The sequence below is a fragment of the Podarcis cretensis genome (assembly GCF_951804945.1).
Source record: "Podarcis cretensis genome assembly, chromosome: Z".
Classification (NCBI taxonomy): Eukaryota; Metazoa; Chordata; class Lepidosauria; order Squamata; family Lacertidae; genus Podarcis; species Podarcis cretensis.
The window spans coordinates 20380230-20401094 of NC_137184.1; the positions used below are offsets into that span (position 1 = coordinate 20380230).

Sequence of the window (20865 nt, forward strand, 5' to 3'; positions counted from 1 at the left end):
CTTCCAAGAAGGGAAAGTAAAGGGGGGGGGGAGTAGGTCTGTGGTTGGAGGATGGATGGTGGCTAACAGATTGAGGTTGAATCCTGACAAGACAGAGTACTGCTCTTGGGGGACAGGGGGCGGGCAGGTGTGGAGGACTCCCTGGTCCTCAGTGGGGTAACTGTGCCCCTGAAGGACCAGGTGCGCAGCCTGGGAGTCATTTTGGACTCACAGCTGTCCATGGAGGCACAGGTCAATTCTGTGTCCAGGGCAGCTGTTTACCAGCTCCATCTGGTACGCAGGCTGAGACCCTACCTGCCTGCAGACTGTCTCACCAGAGTGGTGCATGTTCTAGTTATCCCCCCCTTGGACTACTGCACTCTATGTGTGGCTACCTTTGAAGGTGACCCGGAAACTAAAACTAATCCAGACTGCGGCAGCTAGACTGGTGACTGGGACCGGCTGCCGAGACCACATAACACCGGTCTTGAAAAACCTACATTGGCCCCCAGTACATTTCCGAGCACAATTCAAAGTGCTAGTGTTGACCTTTAAAGCCCTAAACGGCCTCGGCCCAGTATACCTGAAGGAGCGTCTCCACCCCCATCGTTCTGCCCGGATGCTGAGGTCCAGCGCCGAGGGCCTTCTGGCGGTTCCCTCATTGCAAGAAGCAAAGCTACAGGGAACCAGGCAGAGGGCCTTCTTAGTAGTGGCACCCGCCCTGTGGAACGCCCTCCCACCAGAAGTCAAAGAGAAAAAGTACCAGACTTTTAGAAGACATCTGAAGGCAGCCTGCCTAGGGAAGTTTTTAATGTTTAATAGACTGTTGTATTTAAATATTCTGTTGGAAGCCACCCACAGTGGCTGGGGAAACCCAGCCAGATGGGCGGGGTATAAATAAATAAATTATTATTATTATTATTATTATTATTATTATTATTATTATTATTAATATTAATATTAATATTCTTAAACACAAGGGTTTTGTGGAGTCTCCTGCAGTGGACCTTTGAGCCCAGGGATACTCCCAGCTCTTTAAAAGGTCTGTTTGGTCACCGCCTCTCTGTGTTTGGAAAGTCACCAGGCTTTCCTAGATCAGTAAAACCTGAGTTGGCCCACCCCAGAGAGACGGTCCTAAAACTCAAGACAGATTTTTTTTAAAGGACTTATTTATATGGCTCATAATAAAACTATGGAACTTGCTCCCACAGGAGGCAGTCCTGGCCCCCAACTTGGATGGCTTTAAAAGAAAATTAGATTCATACAGAATAAGTATTGAGGGCTATTGATTTTGCCTTCACAGTTGGAGACAGCAATGCTTCTGAATCCCAGTTGCTGGAAACCACAAGAGGTGAGAGGGCTCTTGTGCTCAGGTCCTGCTTTGGGGTTGGCCCCTGTGAGAACTGGATGTGCTATGGGCCTGATCCATCAGGCTGTTTTGATATTCTTAAGGTGGTAGCACCACTCATTCCCCACTCCCAACAGGATGCCAAATTCATCAAGCACAGCTTTGAGCAGTTGAATCTTTTTCCCAACCCCAACACACACACCACACAGTCATACACAAACCACAGTCCAAATTGCCCATGTTTTGGAAGTACACAGTTGCATACCCAACAGCTGTCCCGATTTAATTGGGACACCCTGGATTTGGGCCCTGCAACCTTTGGCTGTGGCAGTGGTGGTGCACTCCAGCAGGGTGCCGCCTCAAGGCACACATGGTGCAGGAGATGTGTTGAACAAGGCAGGGAAGGATGGAGAAGTAACCATCAAACTCTTTAGGGTGCCACCGGGTGCCTCCATCCCCTTGCACTCCTGAGAGTGCAATGCACCAGCTGCCTCCACATGGTTGTGGGGACACACCAAGGGCTAGGCAGCGAGCTGAGAGGAGTACACAGCAGCAAAGATCTGGGAGAAAGTAAGGCTAGGGCATGTGTAGGGGGACTGTAGGGGAAGGGGCACTAGCAAAGGCAAAATCCTTGTCCAATCACAAGCCACACAAGTGAACCTGGCCTTGGGTGGGAAAGGGGGATGGGACAGATGTCCTGGAAGGCGAGGTGGAAGGAGAGGGAGTCCGCTTGGCAAAATCAGAAGGCAGAGAGTGTCCACTTAGAGAACTGCCACCTAAGCTGTGCACTAGACGAGAAAGCAGAGGCAATGTTGGAAGAAGTTCCCACCAAAGAATAAAAAAGATGATGGACTATGAGGAATTGGGAAAGTTAACAAATAAGAGAACCTAATGACAATGGTTTTGTGGAAGAATCGAAGCCTTTTGTAAATTACTTAAATACTATAGTGATGAACTCAACAAGCAAGATTTGAACTATGAGCAACAGAAGTAATTAGAAATTATTGCAGCAGAGAGGGAGAAATAAAAACACCATGGAAAACAGGGTGGGAAGTCAACTAAACAAAATACAAATTTATTATGTCTTAGAGTGTATATGTTAAACGTTTGAAAAATTAATAAAATATAATTTTTAAAAGAGAGAAAGCGGCAATGTCACCCCCAAATCACAGGCTGAACTATAGGGGGAGGACACACTGACAAGTGAGGGGGAGTGTCCCTATTTTCCTCTGAATCAAAGTTGGAGGATATGCAGTTGTGCCTTTGGTATTGTGGGCCCAGATCTTTGGAATTCTCAGCATTGAGTTCATCGCCCAACACACAATGTTCTGCTCCATTCACAACTGGTAGGAGGGTTGCCAAGGGTCATATCGCTTCCCACCCCCCTCATGGACTGTTGCTATTTCAGGAGCTCTGCCCATAAGAATAAAATGATAGGTATGGATAGAGTCTGTATTTCCTGTGAAGCTGAAATCCCTTAATTTTCAAATGCATCTGCAGGGGAGGTGGTGGGGGAAGAAATTACAGCAAGGAGTAACAGCAAATATGCTTTCAAAAAAAAAAAAAAGGTCTGAACCATCTACAAATATAGCACATGGTGCCCTGCTCTGGAAACTGAAATTGCGGTGTATGTTGCACCCAGAGCTGCAATTATTCTTAGGCTTTCATTAGCAAGCTCTTTCCCAAGCCCACGATTAGTAAGTAAAATAAAGCACCATAAATTGCCATAGCTAAAGGCTAGCAGAATCAGAAGTCTCTCTTGCATCTTTTTCCATGAGCAGGGGCGCATCGTATAGGGGGCACAAGGGGCTTCAGCCCCCTGAATATTTTGAGGCAGGGGGCAGAGCCCCCCCCCCCAAATATTGAAGGGGCAGCCAACCCCCACTGCCCCTGGATGAGTGTCAGTGCGCCAGAGCACTGTCCCACCAGGCAGGGGTGGGTAACTTGGGCAGTCAGTGCATTGGCATTATATGAACAGAGTGTCTTGAACTGGTGAGCATCCATGTGAAAAGGACTTCTGGACTGGGGCCTTGGATGAAGAACAGCACAGCTTCCTGGGGCTGATGGAAGCTGCAGTTGAAAACCACCTGGAGACGGCATCACGTTAGCAAAGGGGAAACGTTCATTTTTACAGCACTAGCAGGTAATTGTTTTGTGTTGTGTTGTTTAGTCATTTCCGACTCTTCATGACCCCATGGACCAGAGCACGCCAGGCACTCCTGTCTTCCACTGCCTCCTGCAGCTTGGTCAAACTCATGTTCATAGCTTCGAGAACACTGTCCAACCATCTCGTCCTCTGTCGTCTCCTTCTCCTTGTGCCCTCCATCTTTCCCAACATCAGGGTCTTTTCCAGGGAGTCTTCTCTTCTCAGGAGGTGGCCAAAGTATTGGAGCCTCAGTTTCACAATCTGTCCTTCCAGTGAGCACTCAGGGCTGATTTCCTTAAGAATGGATATGTTTGATCTTCTTGCAGTCCACGGGACTCTCAAGAGTCCCCTCCAGCACCATAATTCAAAAGCATCAATTCTTCGGCAATCAGCCTTCTTTATGGTCCAGCTCTCACTTCCATACATCACTACTGGGAAAACCATAGCTTTAACTATACGGACCTTTGTTGGCAAGGTGATGTCTCTGCTTTTTAAGATGCTGTCTAGGTTTGTCATTGCTTTTCTCCCAAGAAGCAGACGTCTTTTAATTTCGTGACTGCTGTCACCATCTGCAGTGATCATGGAGCCCAAGAAAGTAAAATCTCTCACTGCTTCCATTTCTTCCCCTTCTATTTGCCAGGAGGTGATGGGCCAAGTGGCCTTCTGTGGTTGGTGTCAAATGCTGTGCCACCATTGCATGGTGGCGAAATGTGGACCCTGCAGCCATTGGGGCCAGCACAGTGTGCATGTGCAAACACACCACACCACACACACACACACACACACACACACAGAGAGAGAGAGAGAGAGAGAGAGAGAGAGAGAGAGAGAGAGAGAGAATCCAGGCAGTAGGATTGCCAGGTAACCAGACCTGCAGCCTGACCTGCTCTGACAGCATGACCCCTAAAGGCAGCCTGCTGTGCCAAAATCGGCAGCTGAAGCTTTTCAAGGCAGAGATGGATATTATCACTTGCTCTTGCCTGCACATCAAATTAGTGTTAATAGAGTCTGTTGAAAAGATGGCAAAGCTGGTCACCTCACATTAAAAAGAATATTATAGACCTGGAAAAGGGCAGCAAAAATAATGAAGGGGAAGGACCGTCTCCCCTATGAAAACGGGTTGCAGCCTTTGGGACTTTTGGGTTTAGAGAAAAGACAAGTGAAAGGCAACATGATGGGAGTTTGTAAAATGATGCATGGCATGAAGAGAGTAGATAGAGAAAAGTTTATTCTCTCTCGTAACACTAGAACTCATGGACATCCAATGAAGCTGACTGGTGGAAGACTCGGGGCGAGTAAAAGAAAGTCCTTTATGCAGCTCATAGTTAAACTGTGGAACTCACTCAGAGATGGCCACCAACTTGAATGGTTTTAAAAGAGGATTAGACAAATTCATGAACAAGGATATCTTTATATAATTTTTTAATTAGTTTTCCAATATACCCCCAATAATAGCCAAATTATAACAATAACAATTCCCAAATTATTAAAGTGTCAATCAACTTCCAATTAATACATTTTAGTTAAAATGGCTCCCCGCATGATGGTTTGGGTGCATTTCTGATCTTATATCACTGCATTCCATAATCTTAATTAATGTCAGTTATATCTCAGTTATAATAATCCCTTAGTCAACAGCTGGAGGAGACTCTTGAGAATCCCATGGACTGCAAGAAGATCAAACATATCCATTCTTAAGGAAATCAGCCCTGAGTGCTCACTGGAAGGACAGATGTTGAAGGTGAGGCTCCAATACTTTGGCCACCTCATGAGAAGAGAAGACTCCCTGGAAAAGACCCTGATGTTGGGAAAGATGGAGGGCACAAGGAGAAGGAGATGACAGAGGACGAGATGGTTGGACAGTGTTCTCAAAGCTACAAAGTCTGACCAAACTCGAAGTCTGACCAAACTGCGGGAGGCAGTGGAAGACAGGAGTGCCTGGCGTGCTCCGGTCCAGGGGGTCATGAAGAGTCGGAAACGACTAAACGACTAAACAACAACAACAGTCAACAGCTACATAGTTAGTTATTTCCATTTGTGATGCTACAATATATAAATGTATAAAGCTTCAAGTGAGGAACTCAAACTATTATCTTTATTCTGCCCTGCGTGTGAAAACTGTTATAACCATGGAGATTCCTTCTGTCCATATATGGTGTTGTCTCTTTCACTTCCCAGCTGTTGTTTTCTCCCATCATGGCTTGGGGCAGAACTGACTCTCAAAGTTTCTCAGAGGTCTTACCTCTCCGTCCCTTGTTTCGACGTCTTGGAACAGGCAACAGTCTGCTAGAAACCATTCTGTCTCACCAGTAAAACATGTCACAGATCTTTGCTATTTTTCTCTCAGCCTAGGAAAAGGTGGGCAGTTTTCAAATGCGCTGAAGATTTAATACTGTTTTCCAGCTCCCGGAATCTCTGCAGCATTCCTATCACAGCCCGCAAATTATTTTCCTTCCAGCAAGAGATTAATGGCCCAATTACAGTGGTACCTCAGGTTACGTACTTAATTCGTTTCGGAGATCCGTTCTTAACCTGAAACTGTTCTTAATCAGAAGCACCACTTTAGCTAATGGGGCTTCCTGCTGCCGCCGTGCCACCACAGCATGATTTCTGTTCTCATCCTGAAGCAAAGTTCTTAACCCGAGGTACTATTTTTGGGTTAGTGGAGTCTGTAACCTGAAGCGTATGTAACCTGAAGCGTATGTAAGCCGAGTTACCACTGTAAACATTATCTTAGATTACAACCCGTCAGTAGCACACACAAATCTCAGTCTCTTTTTCCTTGTCTGTTGTTTTTAAATGGAGTTGAGGGGAATTACTCTGTCTTTCCAACACAGTCATACTTGAGCTTCTCCTCTCCCTCCTTTCTTCATTTCAGATCACACACCGTTTCCATTTTTGCTAGTTAATATCAATGTTACTCCACCATCCCTTCCTCACTTGTAAATATCTTTTTATCTTATATTCTGAAGAGGGTTGCTGACTCATAAATATTTAACAGATACTAAGAATAAACCATGGGCTTCCCTCTCCCTAATCGACTCTCACACCAAAGAAAATCTTATCTCAATTCAAACCTTTGATCCTTGTAGCTGGTATATTTGACAGTACATTCGTACCTTGGTTTTCAAACAGCTTAGTTCTTAAATGTTTGAGCTTCTGAACGCTGCAAACCCAGAAGTGACTGTTCCGGTTTGGGAACTATTTTTGGAAGCTGAACATCCGACAGGGCTTCTGCAGCTTCTGATTGGCTGCAGGAGCTTCCTGAAGCCAATCAGAAGCTGCGCTTTGGTTTCCAAACTTTTTGGAAGTCCAATGGACTTCTGGAATGGATTCTGTTCAGCTTCTGAGCTGTGACTGTATGTTGTTGCAAACCCTTTCCATCACGTGCCGGTACTTTAAATCCAATTAAAGATCCAATTAAATGGAGAACCTCTGCTTCTTAATGGCAGCGTAGGAGGATTTTCACCAGGTGAAGTGCTTTTGCACTTAACGCCTCCCTGCCTCCCATATTCCATGCCGGAGTGAAAGCCAGGTACCAAGACGAGCTGCAAGTGAATCCCATTCCCCCCGTCCCTGGGGAGAATTTGCAAGGGTGATTTACCTTCTGTCATCCTTGTTTTCCATCCCCTGATGATCCCCCACTATAGTGGGGGCTGCCTCCATTAAGGTCATGAACAAGAATATTAATGGCTGACAGCCAGGATGGCTGTGCTCTGCCTTCACTGTTGTAGGCAGGAATGCTTCTGAATACCAGTTGCTGGAAACTCTTGGAGAGGAGAGGGCTCTTGTGTTCAGATTCTGCTTGTGGTTTTCTCACAGGCATCTGGTTGGCCACTGAGGGAACACGATGGGCCATTGGCCTGATCCCACAGCCTCATTTTATGTTCTTATGAAAAGAAAGAAGCTAACTTTATCTGCTGTGTTTCTCTTCTGGGGTCCCTCCTTGGCCCAAAGCAATGAGACAACCAAATATTCCTCCCTTCTCTCTCTGTTTTTTTCCCCAAATGTACAGTGCCAATAACTTCCATAATGCAAGATTAATGGATCTACTTGGAAAAAGTGTTGAGACTTTGATTCCTTGTGCAAAATCCTTAAAGATGCTGTCCCCCTCAACTTTCTACTTTCTTTACTGGGAGGGAATCTAGTGACTCTCATTCATCAAGTTTAGGATTAATGCACATTCTCCCAAGAAGAAGAAGAAGGAGAAGGAGACAGGACATATGTGGCAGATGCTGGATAGCAAAGCAACACAACATTTGTTGTAATTATAGGAAACAAGGACACACCAAGGCCTCATATATTTAGCATGGTGTTTCTCAAAGTTCCTGCTTGTTTAGGGTGATCTTTCTCAAAGCAAAACTGTTTTGTTTTTCTCTGTTTCCTTTCTCCATTTCACACACTTGCCAGGAGACAACTCTCATTTAGCAAACTCATCTGTGCAGCTGAATGCTAAGAAAAACAACAACCATTTAACAGAATTCCTTGCAGCCACTGCTATAACCCAGCCTTTCAGGACACTGCTCATTTTTCACTGTGCTTTATTTGCATGAAGACAGCTGACATGATGAGGTAGTCACTGAGCTGCAATTTGCTTTACTAGAGAACAACAAATTGCCGTTTCACCACAAAGATCTCAAAGTCAGCCTCCATATATTTGCCTCATTTGTACAAACTGTCATGCAGCACGCAGAAAGTGTTTGCTTCCAAAAAATTTCTAGTGTGTGGTGGGGCAAAGACAGCAGTTTCTGTGACAGGTGAGAAGGAAGTCTGCAGCTTGTATAAGAACATGAGAAGAGCCTTTTGGATCTGGCCAGTGGAGCAGCATCCTCTTCTCACAGTGACCAACCAGATGCCTCTGTGGGAAACCTTCAAGCAGGATTTGGGCACTATAGCAGCACTTTCCGCAAATGATATTCAGAGTCATGGCTGCACTGACTGTAGAGGCAGAGTAGAGGCATGGCTAGCAGTCATCAATAACATTCTCCTCCATGAATTTGTCCAATCCTTTCTTAAATCTATCCAAGTTGGTGGCCATCACTGCCTCCTGTGGCAGCGAGTTCCATAGTTTAACTATACCCTGAATTAAATACTTTCTTTTTATTTGTCCTGAACCTTTCAGTGATCTTGACTCATCTTCATCTCACCTGGCAATTATGGGAACTCCTTTCAGGTTTAGTTCATTGATTTTTTTAAAATAATTAAGTGTTAATTAATTGATCAGCATCCAACTGATCAAAATCGGGGGACACTTTTTTGGTCCCGGGCTCTCGCAGGAGCCATTTGACACGCACCAGAGTGCAAAACCAAAAATTGAGTGTCTTTTGGTTTTGCGTGTTCAGATCCAGAAACCTCCCCCCTAAATAAATTCACACGAGACTCAAATTTTGGTTTTGGTTTTTGGCAGAATTTAGGCCACAGCTTTATTGATTACAGAAAATGACTGGTTGCATAGGCTCTGGTTTGACTAGCTCCCTGCTATGCAGGTAGCGTTGACCCAGGGCACCAGCATAGGTCAGTCTAGGATGAACACCTGGATAAGCGGAAAGCTGGGCATGGGCTATCTACACCACCCAAATGTCCCCCTAGACTCAGGCACGGGCACAACCCCATCACAGGGGTTGACCAAACCAGTTGAGTCCCTGGATTCCTTTAACGGAATAACCTTCACATAGGGATGGCAAGAGCGTTCTCCCATTCCTATCACCAGAACCAGAGCCTATCTGCCACACAAGCCCTGCGCTTGCCGGCAGCCACTCAGACCTGTAACCAATCCCTTAACCCCGCTGACACGGAGGTCAGCCATAAATCAATCCCAATCACAGACAGATGAAGACCATCAAGCCTGTAAAGGGACGCAACACGGAAGGTAATGCCCGGGTGATGGATCACCATCCTGCCCAAGGCCAGAACCTTCTTGGCCACTGCGCTCTGCACACGCCTCCTGGCCCTCTTGGTGGCAGCTGGGCATCGGCTTCCTCACCACTCACGTCGCTGCAACAGCTGCGACCAAAATATCTAGAGTCCAGGAATAACTGCCTTCAACTCTTTCAAGTCCTCCTGCATGCGGGTTCTGCAGGCTCAAGCTGGGAGCTTCCGGCAAATCGTTCTCGCCCAGCTGCACCACCATTGCCACAGGCGTGCCTTCCGCAGACACCTTCGCCCACACCATTGGCTTCATCTCCCTACCACAACTTGTAACATTGCCAACTGCAAATGAATTAGAAATAAGCTCGTAAGTTTCTCTTCCTGCCTTTAATGCTCAAGAGCAGCCTGGCAGAATCTATTAGCATTAATTGTTATTTACAACGATGCCCTGCCTCTGAGCTGCCAAGCCCACCTGGGAAGGCCTGAAGCCCCTTTGTCGTGGTCCCAATAAGGACTCAGGGTCACATCTGACTCATCCTCAGATGTCTCAGAAGACATACCTGTAGAAGAGGAGGTATCGCCATCCTTCCGCCTCTTGGCCCTGCGCTTGGAGCGACGACTCTTCTGCCGCTTGCCACCGGATGAAGGGACCCTGGGCCCCGGAAGATCCTCCTCAGAAGAGTGGATGCTGAACATCTCCCTCGGATGGATCGACTGCACCTGAACAGAACTAAAAACATGTGAGGTGCTATAAGCTGCGCTGCTGGAAGCCCTGAACTCCCAGAACCCGGGGGTGCCGACTGCAAACGTGGCAGCCTGGGCTGAAAGGCCTGCTGAACCATGCCACCCATTCTCCTGGGTCGACCCCTGGGACTAGTTGGGACTGGAATCCTGGAAAACTGCAGCTGGGAAAACAAAGCCCCAGAAGAATCAAAAGCCTCACTCCCTTCACTTGCATCAGAGGGACCATGGGCTTCACAAACAGTAGAAGAGGAGGGGCCAGGCTGGGGATCAGGCTGCCTCCCAAACTGCTGAGCCAATGACTCAAGCTGTGAATTCAACCTTGTCAAGGCCACAGGGTCTGAGCCAATATTGGCAACAATAGAACCTAGTGTTTGCTGAGGAACTACTGGGGCTTGCACTGAACACTGCGACTGAGGCAGGCCTCTAATTACCCTTTTTGAAGGGTGAGCAGGACTAGGGTTCCCACAATACAAAATAAATAATTAAGGCTGAACCTATTAAGATGGCGCTCCCACCAAAACAAGATTGTGCTCCCACCAGAAATTGCACTATCACCAGTGCAAATGGCGCTCCCGCCAAATTAAGCTGGAGAAAATGGCCGCCGGCCCCAGCAGTTTCCCCAACCAGCCTTAAAATTGGGAGGGGGGTGCAGAGTTCACCAGGCTTACAGAGGGGGAACTCTCAGAAGCTGGAACAGCGAACAAAACAAGCAGTAGAACTCAAAATATTTTCACCCCCACTAAACTCAGTTCAAGGCTCTTTAAATGAAAGACACAGCTATAACTGCTCAAAATTGCTGCTCGGAGAACCCGGGGAAATGGAGGAAACTCCACAGGCAAAAGTGCCAACAGCCAAAGCCCCGTGGGCGAAATCTCCTCCAAGATTAATAAGACGAACCGCTGAGCAGAGGTTTTCTCAGGCCACAGCAACGCCACACTCCGGGAGCCCCCGGATCAGCCAGCTCATGAGGGATCAGCAAATGCTGCACGAAGCCACATATATAAAATCGGAATCTGCAGCAAGCCCCGCAAAAGGGAAAAATCCAGGAAAATTAAAAGAGTGAAAAGCTCCAAAAGGGCAGTAAGGGGCCGAGGCCCCGTGGGGGCAAAGGCCCCTCTTAGTCAAGGAAGGGCAGGGATGGGGAGGATTAACCTGAAATTAAAGTGAGGGGGAAAGAGGGTAAAAGAAAGGATAACGAAAAGATATCACCAGGATGATCCATCGAAGGTAAATCGCTCTCTCTCTCCCTCTCTCGGTTTGCAGAGGACACAATGTTGGTGTTCCGAATTCAAGCGCTGAAAGAGGGAGCTCTGGGTCATGTGCATGGGCATAAATAGGTCCATCGAACCGTTTAGACTGCGTCCCATTGGCCAGGTTGCACACAGCTTTGAGGGACCTACCATTCGGGTGTTGTGGCTGTCCAAACGTACCCACCCACAACACAGGGTGCCAGTTGTCCAGGTCTCACTTTAAGGGAGGACCCGATTTGGCACTCTGGCCTAAGCCAGCTGATTCACATAAGAGCATGAGACAAAAAAAGAGAGTATTTTGGTCTAGTGTTCTGGCATGAGCCAGCTGACACATGCCAGAGCACCAGACCAAAGACCAGGACATTGCAGGATCCAGTCAGTAGTTGGGATGGCTTCAGTAATTTCAGGATGTCCCGCTTAAATTGGGGCAGTTGAGGGGTATAAACTGAGTAAGTTCATTATGAACACTAGTTAAACATAAGAATATGCATTATACCGTAATTAGGTTGCACAATAAACTGTGCTATCTATGTCATTCTTAGTCATATTGTGTGATATTTTCCATAATTCTTCTCTGCCGATAACTGATGGTTAAGTGTAAGCAGCTCTCACTAGTGTATTCTCTCTTCCCCAAATTCCGCTAAGTATCTCTTTTGAAGTAGAAGCTATGTCCCAATTTTTCACTCACCAACTGTTTTAAAAGTGGCATCATCTCCCTACCACAACTTGCAACATTGCCAGCTGCAAATGAATTAAAAATAAGCTCGTAAGTTTCTCTTCCTGCCTTTAATGCTCAAGAGCAGCCCGACAGAATCTATTAGCATTAATTGTTATTTACAACGATGCCCTCCCTAAAGTTTTCTGTGCATAAAAATGTTTTTCCCATGATGATCAAGCACTCTTTTAAAAAGCCCAACAATTTAAGCTAAATTATCTCAGACAACTTTGCCTCTCTTTTTTTATTGCTTGCTTTTCTTTGTACAAGAAACTTCCCCAATCTCAAAAACACAAAAAACAAAAAACTCCATAATTTCTTCTGCGCTAAATGAAACTCAGGGAGCCAATGGCAATGTAGGATTGCATCAGCTTGAGTACTAAACAGCAGAAGATATATAACTTCAAACTATAGGAGGAAATAAGAACGTAAGTCGAGTTTGCAATTGGATCAGGTCACTGGCCCATCTAGTCCAGCATTGTGTTCTCACAGTGGTCAGCCAGATGCCCCAAAGGGAAGCCCACAAGTAGGATCCGAGCACAAGAGCCCTCTCCACTCCTGTGGCTTCCAGCAACTGGTATTCCAAAGCATCATTGCACTACTAGAATATTAGTGTAATACCACTGAAGGAAGCAACGGGCTTGATCCTCCAGCCATCCTCTCTTGGTTCAAGCTGGTGGATGAAGAGAAGCAATGAATCAACACTAGAGATTCATTTTGCATTGTCTGAGTCAAATAAATTATGAGGGGTTTTTTTCCCTCATCCCAAATTGTGGAGAATTGAACCCTTTCCCAGCAAAATGCCCCCTTTCCCCTCCTCGCATATAATGTGCAGGATTTGGAGAGACTGCTTATGCTCAGCCTGAGCTAAGACTTGTTTTTGTCAAGTAGGGTGGAGAGAACCAACTCATTTGTAAACACGCTGCAGGATCCCATGCTAACTTTTAACATAGCACATAATGAGCTGCACTCAAGGCCTCTTGGACACTTCGGAGTCCTTAGAAAGAAAGAAAAGAACCCAGCCCCATTTGCTCATGATACAGTCAGCTGGGGAGAGGCAGATCAAAGCCACTTTGTCATCCACATTTGCAAAATGGTTTGCCTCTCATAGGCAGATTCTCTGGCTGTCGGGATGAACAGAGATAGGGCGGTTTCTCCTTCTGGAGAGGAAGGCCAAGGCAGATGGCTCTCTTTACACAGATTGCAGGCCTCAGGCTTGGAGGATGGAACTGTTGGCTTTAGCCACTGCTGTAAATCTTCAGCAGGTCGGCCAAAGAGCAGGCAGAAAACTCTCTGGCGACAGGCAGTCTGGGCCTAACCTTCCTCTGCAGGGGTGAGAGAGATGGAGATGGGGAAATGCCTTTATAAAGCGAACCTTCCTAATGTGTGCTGTCTAAAACACAGATGTCCTTCAGCCATCACTCTTTTCTGCCTTTTGCAAAGTGGGTATCAGACTGAAACCAGCATACAAAGATGCCTATATTCAGGGACAGAACACATAAAGCTCTCATCTATGAGCTGCCCAAATATTGTTGGCCCAAAGATGCAAAGAAAATAACAGTTCTGACCAAGGAAGAGTAGCAGATAAAACTAATGAACTATGCTGAATTGGCAAAATTTACAGGAAGAAATTAGGAACCAGGAAGATCCAAACTTTAATAAGGAATGGGAGAAGTATACAATGTATTCAAAAAACTATTGTAATTGTTGGTAGGTTTGACAGAAAACTTGTAGTAAAAATTTTAACTATGGATTGATTAAGGATTTATAATAATTGGAGTTAGTGATGAGATGCAGAATGAAAATTAAAATATAAGGATCCACAAAAGGGAGGGAAGGGAAGTCAAAGGGGATATGATGTTTGCATTTTTTTTCTTTGTTGTTGTTATTATAGTCTGTAAAACGGAAAATCCCCCCCCCCCAAATTAAAGCTCCCTATGTGAGAGTGGGACGCAGGTGGCGCTGTGGGTTAAAGCCTCAGCGCCTAGGACTTGCCGATCGAAAGGTCGGCGGTTCGAATCCCTGTGGCGGGGTGCACTCCCGCTGCTCGGTCCCAGCGCCTGCCAACCTAGCAGTTCGAAAGCACCTCCGGATGCAAGTAGATAAATAGGGACCGCTTACCAGCGGGAAGGTAAACGGTGTTTCCGTGTGCGGCTCTGGCTCGCCAGAGCAGCGATGTCACGCTGGCCACGTGACCCGGAAGTGTCTCCGGACAGCGCTGGCCCCTGGCCTCTTAAGTGAGATGGGCGCACAACCCCAGAGTCTGTCAAGACTGGCCCGTACGGGCAGGGGTACCTTTACCTTTACCTTTATGTGAGAGTGAGAGCAACAGTAAATGCGTTTTATCAAGGGAAATTGTGTGTAGAAAATGTGCACCTTAGGAGAAATGCATACTAAAATGCTTATGGATATTTCGTAGGATCTTAGAATTGTAGAGTTGGATGGGATCCCCAAGGATTATCTAATCCAACCCCCTTCAATGGAGGAATTGCAGCCAGTGGTGCCAACCTGAATAAAATATTATGGGGCCCAAGTAAACCCTGCCCCACATAATGGATCACATGACATGGCACATACACACTAACTGAATGGCAATGCTCATCAACTTGGGGGGAGGGTCCAGGCCCCTCAAATATTTTATTGGGGGGGCCAAAGGGACCTCAGGCTCAAGGAGTTGGCTCATCTGATCGCAGCTAAGTATCCCTGACAGATGGTCATCCAGTCTCTGCTTAGAAACCTCCAAGGAGGGAGAGTCCACCACCTCCCAAGGGAGTCCATTTCACTGTCTTTTGTGTATGTGTGTGTAATTTTTATTAAGTTTTTCATTTTACAATTTAAAATATTCATTAAACAACCTTAAAATGTCAATGACTTCCCTTCTTCTCTTTCCATGGTTCAATTTGCATATCATAAATCCCTGCATATTTTAAATAAAGTAAACCATTCAGTATTCCATTAATACATCTATAATAACTTGTTTACATTGCTGAATTTTTCTTAATGCTGCCAGAGTTTTCAAGTGTACACAGTTTCCCCCCATATATTCAATAAACATTTTCCAATCTTCTTTAAATGTATGTTGTTCCTGTTCTCTTATTCTATATGTTAGGTCTGCAAGCTGCAGATATTCCATTAGTTTAAGCTGCCATTCTTCTTTAGTTGGGGCCTCGCTTGTTTTCCATTTTGGGGCTAACAAAACATGGGCCACACTAGTGGCATACATAAATAGCCTTTTTTGACACCTAGGAATTTCCATCTGAATTATCCCCAACAAAAAGGACTCTGTTTGGAAAAGTACTTCTAACATATTTTTCAATTCATTATAAACAATTTCCCAATACAGTTGTACCTTGGATCCCAAACACCTTGGTACCCAGACATTTTGGCTCCCGAATGCCACAAACCTGGAAGTGATTGTTCCAGTTTGCGAACTTTCTTTTGAAACTCAAAAATTCCACAGTTTCCAATTGGCTGCAGAAGCTTTGGTTTCCAAACGTTTTGGAAGTTGAACAGACTTCCAGAATGGATTCCATTCGACTTCCAAAGTATTATTCTTTCACCCTTTTACAGGTCCACCACATATGAAAGAACATACTCTAAACCTCATTGCATCTCCAACACTTATCTGATTCAGTCTTATACATCTTAGCAAGTCTACTTGGAGTTAAATACCATCTGTAAATCATTTTCAAATAATTCTTCTTCAAAGAATAACATGCTGTAAACTTCACGGTCAAAAAGCTCTTCCAGAAAGTTCTTCACAAAGTTTAGTCAGAATATCCTTCCCTCCAATTTCAATCCATTGGTTCAGGTCCTGCATTCTGGAGCAGCAGAAAACAAGTTTGCTCCATTTTCCATGGGGCAGCCCTTTAGATATTTGATGGTGGGTATCATATGTCCTCTCAGCTGCCTCTTAACCAGGCTAAACATCCGCAACTTCCTCAACCGGAAATGGGATTACATGCATCATCAGAGTATTTGTTAAGGGTGTACACCAACCCCGCATGCAGTCCGAATTAAGACGCAAACGGGGGCAATTCAGATGACAGTTTTCACATGCCCAGGTTTGACTGCATTGCTTCCAACGTGTCTTGAGTCAGATCAAGGACTCCCTTAAAGTCCCAAATCATTCTGTGCATGTAAATGCTTAGAAAAAGAAAACAAAAAGCTGCATCTTGCCTTTTAAAATAAAGCAGCTGCTGCATATATTTTTATAAAGTGAAACCAGTGTGACCAGGGAAATGCCTTCAGCTCAAGTAAGGAGAGGATCCTTATTATTTATTTACTTGTTGCATTTGTATTATCACAGGGGTCAGCAAACTTTTTCAGCAGGGGGGCCGGTCCACTGTCCCTCAGACCTTGTGGTGGGCAGGACTATATTTTTTTTTTGGGGGGGGGAATGAACTAATTCCTATGCCCCACAAATAACCCAGAGATGCATTTTAAATAAAAGGAAACATTCTACTCATGTAAAAACACACTGATTCCTGGACTGTATGTGGGCCGGATTTAGGAGGCAATTGGGCTGGATCCGGCCCCTGGGCCTTAGTTTGCCTACCCATGGTATATACCATCTTTTTCTCCAAGGAGCTCAAGGTGTCGTACATGGTTCTCCCATTTTATCCTCACCACAACCCTGAGAGGTAGGTTAGGCTGATAGAGGCAGTGACTGGCCCAGGGCTACACCCAGTGAGTTTCATGGCTGAGTGGGGATTTGAATCCTGGTCCCTCGCAGGTCTTAGTTCCAGCATGCTCAGCACTGCACCACACACGAGCTCTACATACGAACATTGTTAAGAATCCAACTCTGCACCTACTATAAGCCAGATAGTCTGTACATGAATGTGGTGGCAAAAAACATAGACAGGGCTGGGGGGGGGTGGTGAAGGGAAGGGGGGTCCCCCCACCTTTGGCATGAGCCAGGTCCATCTCTACAAGGATTTGTCTTCATCTGTTTTAAGTGCAAGGAACAACAGTCAAAGCCTGCTACACCAGCTCTCAAGAGGCAGGTTTATGGCTGTGCAAGGAAGAAACGCTTGGAGCTCTCTTTAAAAAAAAAAAAATAAATAAAAAATTGACAGGTGCCATGTGTTAAACAGCCCAAGAGGGGAAGGCTTGTTTCAAAACGCTGCAAATCATGACCCAAGTTAGCTTTTTTAAAATTCCACAGCTCCAGCTCTCCTGAAGTACATAAGAAGAGCTCTGCTGGATCAGAGGCCAATGGCCCATCAAGTCCAGCATCCTGTTCTCCCAGTGGCTGACCGGATGCCCCCAAAGGAAAGCCCAAACGCAGGATTCAAACACAAGAACAACTCTTTCCTTCTGTGATTTCCAGCAGCTGGTATTCAGAAGCATTCCTGCCTCAGCAATGGAGGACAGAGCCACCATGGCTAGCAGCCATGAGCAGTGGCGTAGCGTGGGGGGTGCAGGGGGTGCCGGCCGCACCGGGCGCAACATCTGGGGGTTAGGGTTAGGGATAGGGTTAGGGGGCACAAATTACTTGCCTTGCCCCGGGTGCTGACAACCCACGCTACGCCACTGGCCATGGGTAACCTTACTCTCCTCCATGAATTTGTCCATATCTTCTTTTAAAGCCATCCAGGTTGGTGGGCCTCACTGCTTCTTGTGGGAGTGAGTTCCATAGTTCAACTATGCACTTAAGTGCCACTGTTAGCGGCAGATACTTCTGTCTGCTCTTTCAACTTTCTCTCTAGCTATCTGCCAAAGCTCTTTATTCAAATACCAATGAAAGAGATGGAATTGGCCAGGGGGGTGGGGAGAAAATTATCTGTGAGTTCCTTTTAGATTGAAAGAAATCAGCATCTAGGAAGGAACAGAGCCGTCTGTTTCTGACCTGTGTCCATTTTGCATATTTTAATTCACAAGTCTTTTTCATCTTTGCATCAATCTGCATTTTTTTATTTAATAAATCACATACGGTATATTTTGCAATAAAACATTTAGCTACGTTCTTTAGCTCAGATCCTAGTCTGATTTTCTAACCACTATGCCATACTGCATGGGACGCAGGTGGCGCTGTGGGTTAAAGCCTCAGCGCCTGGGGCTTGCCGATCGAAAGGTCGGCGGTTCGAATCCCTGCGGCGGGGTGCGCTCCCGCTGCTCGGTCCCAGCGCCTGCCAACCTAGCAGCTCGAAAGCACCTCCGGGTGCAAGTAGATAAATAGGGACCGCTTACCAGCGGGAAGGTAAACGGCGTTTCCGTGTGCAGCTCTGGCTCTGGCTCTGGCTCTGGCCAGAGCAGCGATGTCACGCTGGCCACGTGACCCGGAAGTGTCTCCGGACAGCGCTGGCCCCTGGCCTCTTAAGTGAGATGGGCGCACAACCCCAGAGTCTGTCAAGACTGGCCCGTACGGGCAGGGGTACCTTTACCTTTACCTTTATGCCATACTGCATTTCACTAGCCTGGTTCTTTGACAGCTTCTGGGCCTCCCAAGCTGGATCTATTCTGCCAATGTCTTGAATTTTTACTCTGAAAGTCAAATCTGTGTAGTTATAATCAAAAATCCTATTAAACTGGAATTCTAAAGCTTTTTTTTTTTTTTTACAAAAAAATCTATTTGTTTTACGTATAACTGGTCCTTATTTTAAAACCAACAAAGTAATATAAGCCAGCACTTCCAGTTCAGCTAAGAGAAACACACCAGGAGCCAATTCAGATTAAATAGAAGCGGAATGATTGTTACTGACCAAAAACCTCTATGTCTTGCACAGACTACACCACATTATTCCACATCTATCCAGTCACAGTGCCCATACTGAATTAGAATTTCAACTGCCTCCTTAGAATATGATAGAAAGGAAGGATAAAGTTGCGTATCAGTTTTGTATTGATAACTTTGCTTTCCAAAGAATTGGAGTGTCATGCAAACCAGGGGTTCCCAAAGTGGGCGATTGCTCACCCTGGGGGTAGTGGGATTACCGTGAGTGTGTGTGTGTGTGCGCGCGCGTGCGTGCGTGCGCTAAGAAGCAAGGAGGCAAGCAGCAGGTGGCAGAGTTGTAAATGACTGAGTTTGATGAGCCAGCATCATTGAATAACGTTCATCCATTTTATTTTACACATTTTGACAAACTCCCCCTGGATATTCTTGCAAAGAAGCTGGTAAAATGAGGGCTGGATGAAGTGCAGTTATTGTTAGGCAAACTGTTTGTGTAGGAAATATATTATTGCTCTCCAGTTAACAGCTGCTGAATTTATTATAGCCAGCTACTGGAGAACACATAATACAAACCTTTTTGAAGCATGGAAGCAATAGATATGGGATATAATTCTTATGGATAAGTTAACAAGTGTCGTAAAGAGAACACTGTACTGGAAAAAGAAACACAGCTTTCTATACAAAATGTTTTTGTTTGATAGAATATGCACATATTGAACATGGCCTGCATGTTCAATATGTGCATATGCTCATGGGATACCGTGCAATGATCCATTTTATTACTACTGCGTGGCATCACTTTTAAACCTTGGTTTCATTGTACTATTCTTTAACACTGTTTTCTGCACTGCACAAAGGGGTGGGTGGGTTGGAAATAATGTTATTGAACATGGATAGGCAAACTAAGGCCAAGGGGCCGGATCCAGTCCAATCGCCTACTCAATCCGGCCCGCAGATGATCCGGGAATCAGTGTGTTTTTACATGAGTAGAATGTTTCTTTTTATTTAAAATGCATCTCTGGGTTATTTGTGGGGCCTGTCTGGTGCTTTTGCATGAGTAGAATGTGTGTTTTTATTTAAAATGCATCTCTGGGTTATTCGTGGGGCCTGCCTGGTGTTTTTACATGAGTAGAATGTCTTTTTATTTAAAATGCATCTCTGGGTTATTTGTGGGGCATAGGAATTAATTCATTTCCAGCCCGCAAAATATAATCCAGCCCCCACAAGATCTGAGTGGACTAGCCCCCTGCTGAAAAAGTTTGCTGACCCGTTATTGAACATCATTGTTGTATTAAGAAAGGCTTTCCTTGAAGCGTGACCCAGTCATTTCATTTGGAATTTTACTGCATAATGGTGGAAAAGCTTTTGTTGTTTTTTGTTTATTGGGAATATATCTTTGTATTTTATCTTACTGTGTACACTGCTTTGCCTCTGGTTGTGAAACAGTTTATGGATCTGAAAAATAATTAGACATGTACCAGTTGCGAATTGTAATCTCCCATGTCAAAGCCATGGTTTTATTCAACTGTATACCAATTTAATCAACTCTTGATTCTTCAGCTGCGATTCCTGCATTGTGGGGATTTGGCCTGGATGACCCCCAACTCCACAATTCTGTGATAGATCAATTAAAACTCATGTGATCAACCAACTAAAGTGATGCTGTTGTTTTGACCATGTGACAGCCAAAGACAAAATATTTGCAGGCCCCCCCCCCCATATCTCAAGAGACATTTAAGGCGAATAAGAACACATGAACAAGCAATTAGGAAGAGCAATTATTTGCTTGAGAATGTGTACCACAACTTAGAGCTGGAACTCAAGGCTCTGGAATCATCACTGCTGATGGCCAGGAAACATGTGGATGGTACTGATCATAGACAGTCATGCCAGGTAGAGATTTTAGGAGGCAATGCAAAACATACTCTCAGTGGTGAAGGAAAAGTTACTGGGATCAAGGTTGCTTTTCAGTAGAGAATGGATGAGGAGTCGGTGACCCGCCAGCATGGCCAACAGTCAAGGGTCATGGGAGTCATAGCCCAAGACCTGGAGGACACAAGGTTGGGGAAGGCCATTTTGCTCATATAAAATTCTGACAACAAAAAATGGTTGCAACTTAACAGAACACACAGACAAGGA

The 20865-nt window shown here is 45.4% G+C and overlaps 1 protein-coding gene across 1 annotated transcript; it reads right to left on the reverse strand.

Moving 5' to 3' along the window:
* Positions 1 to 5437: 5437 nt before the first annotated feature.
* LOC307208350 (uncharacterized protein) lies at positions 5438 to 11514 on the reverse strand. Its single transcript, XM_079962986.1, has 3 exons — positions 11486 to 11514; positions 9902 to 10061; positions 5438 to 9683 (listed from the first exon to the last, which is right to left on the reverse strand). The coding sequence occupies exons 1-3, from the start codon at positions 11486 to 11488 to the stop codon at positions 9460 to 9462; spliced, it is 387 nt and encodes a 128-aa protein (XP_079819112.1). The 5' UTR covers positions 11489 to 11514; the 3' UTR covers positions 5438 to 9459.
* Between the last annotated feature and the right edge of the window lie 9351 nt (positions 11515 to 20865).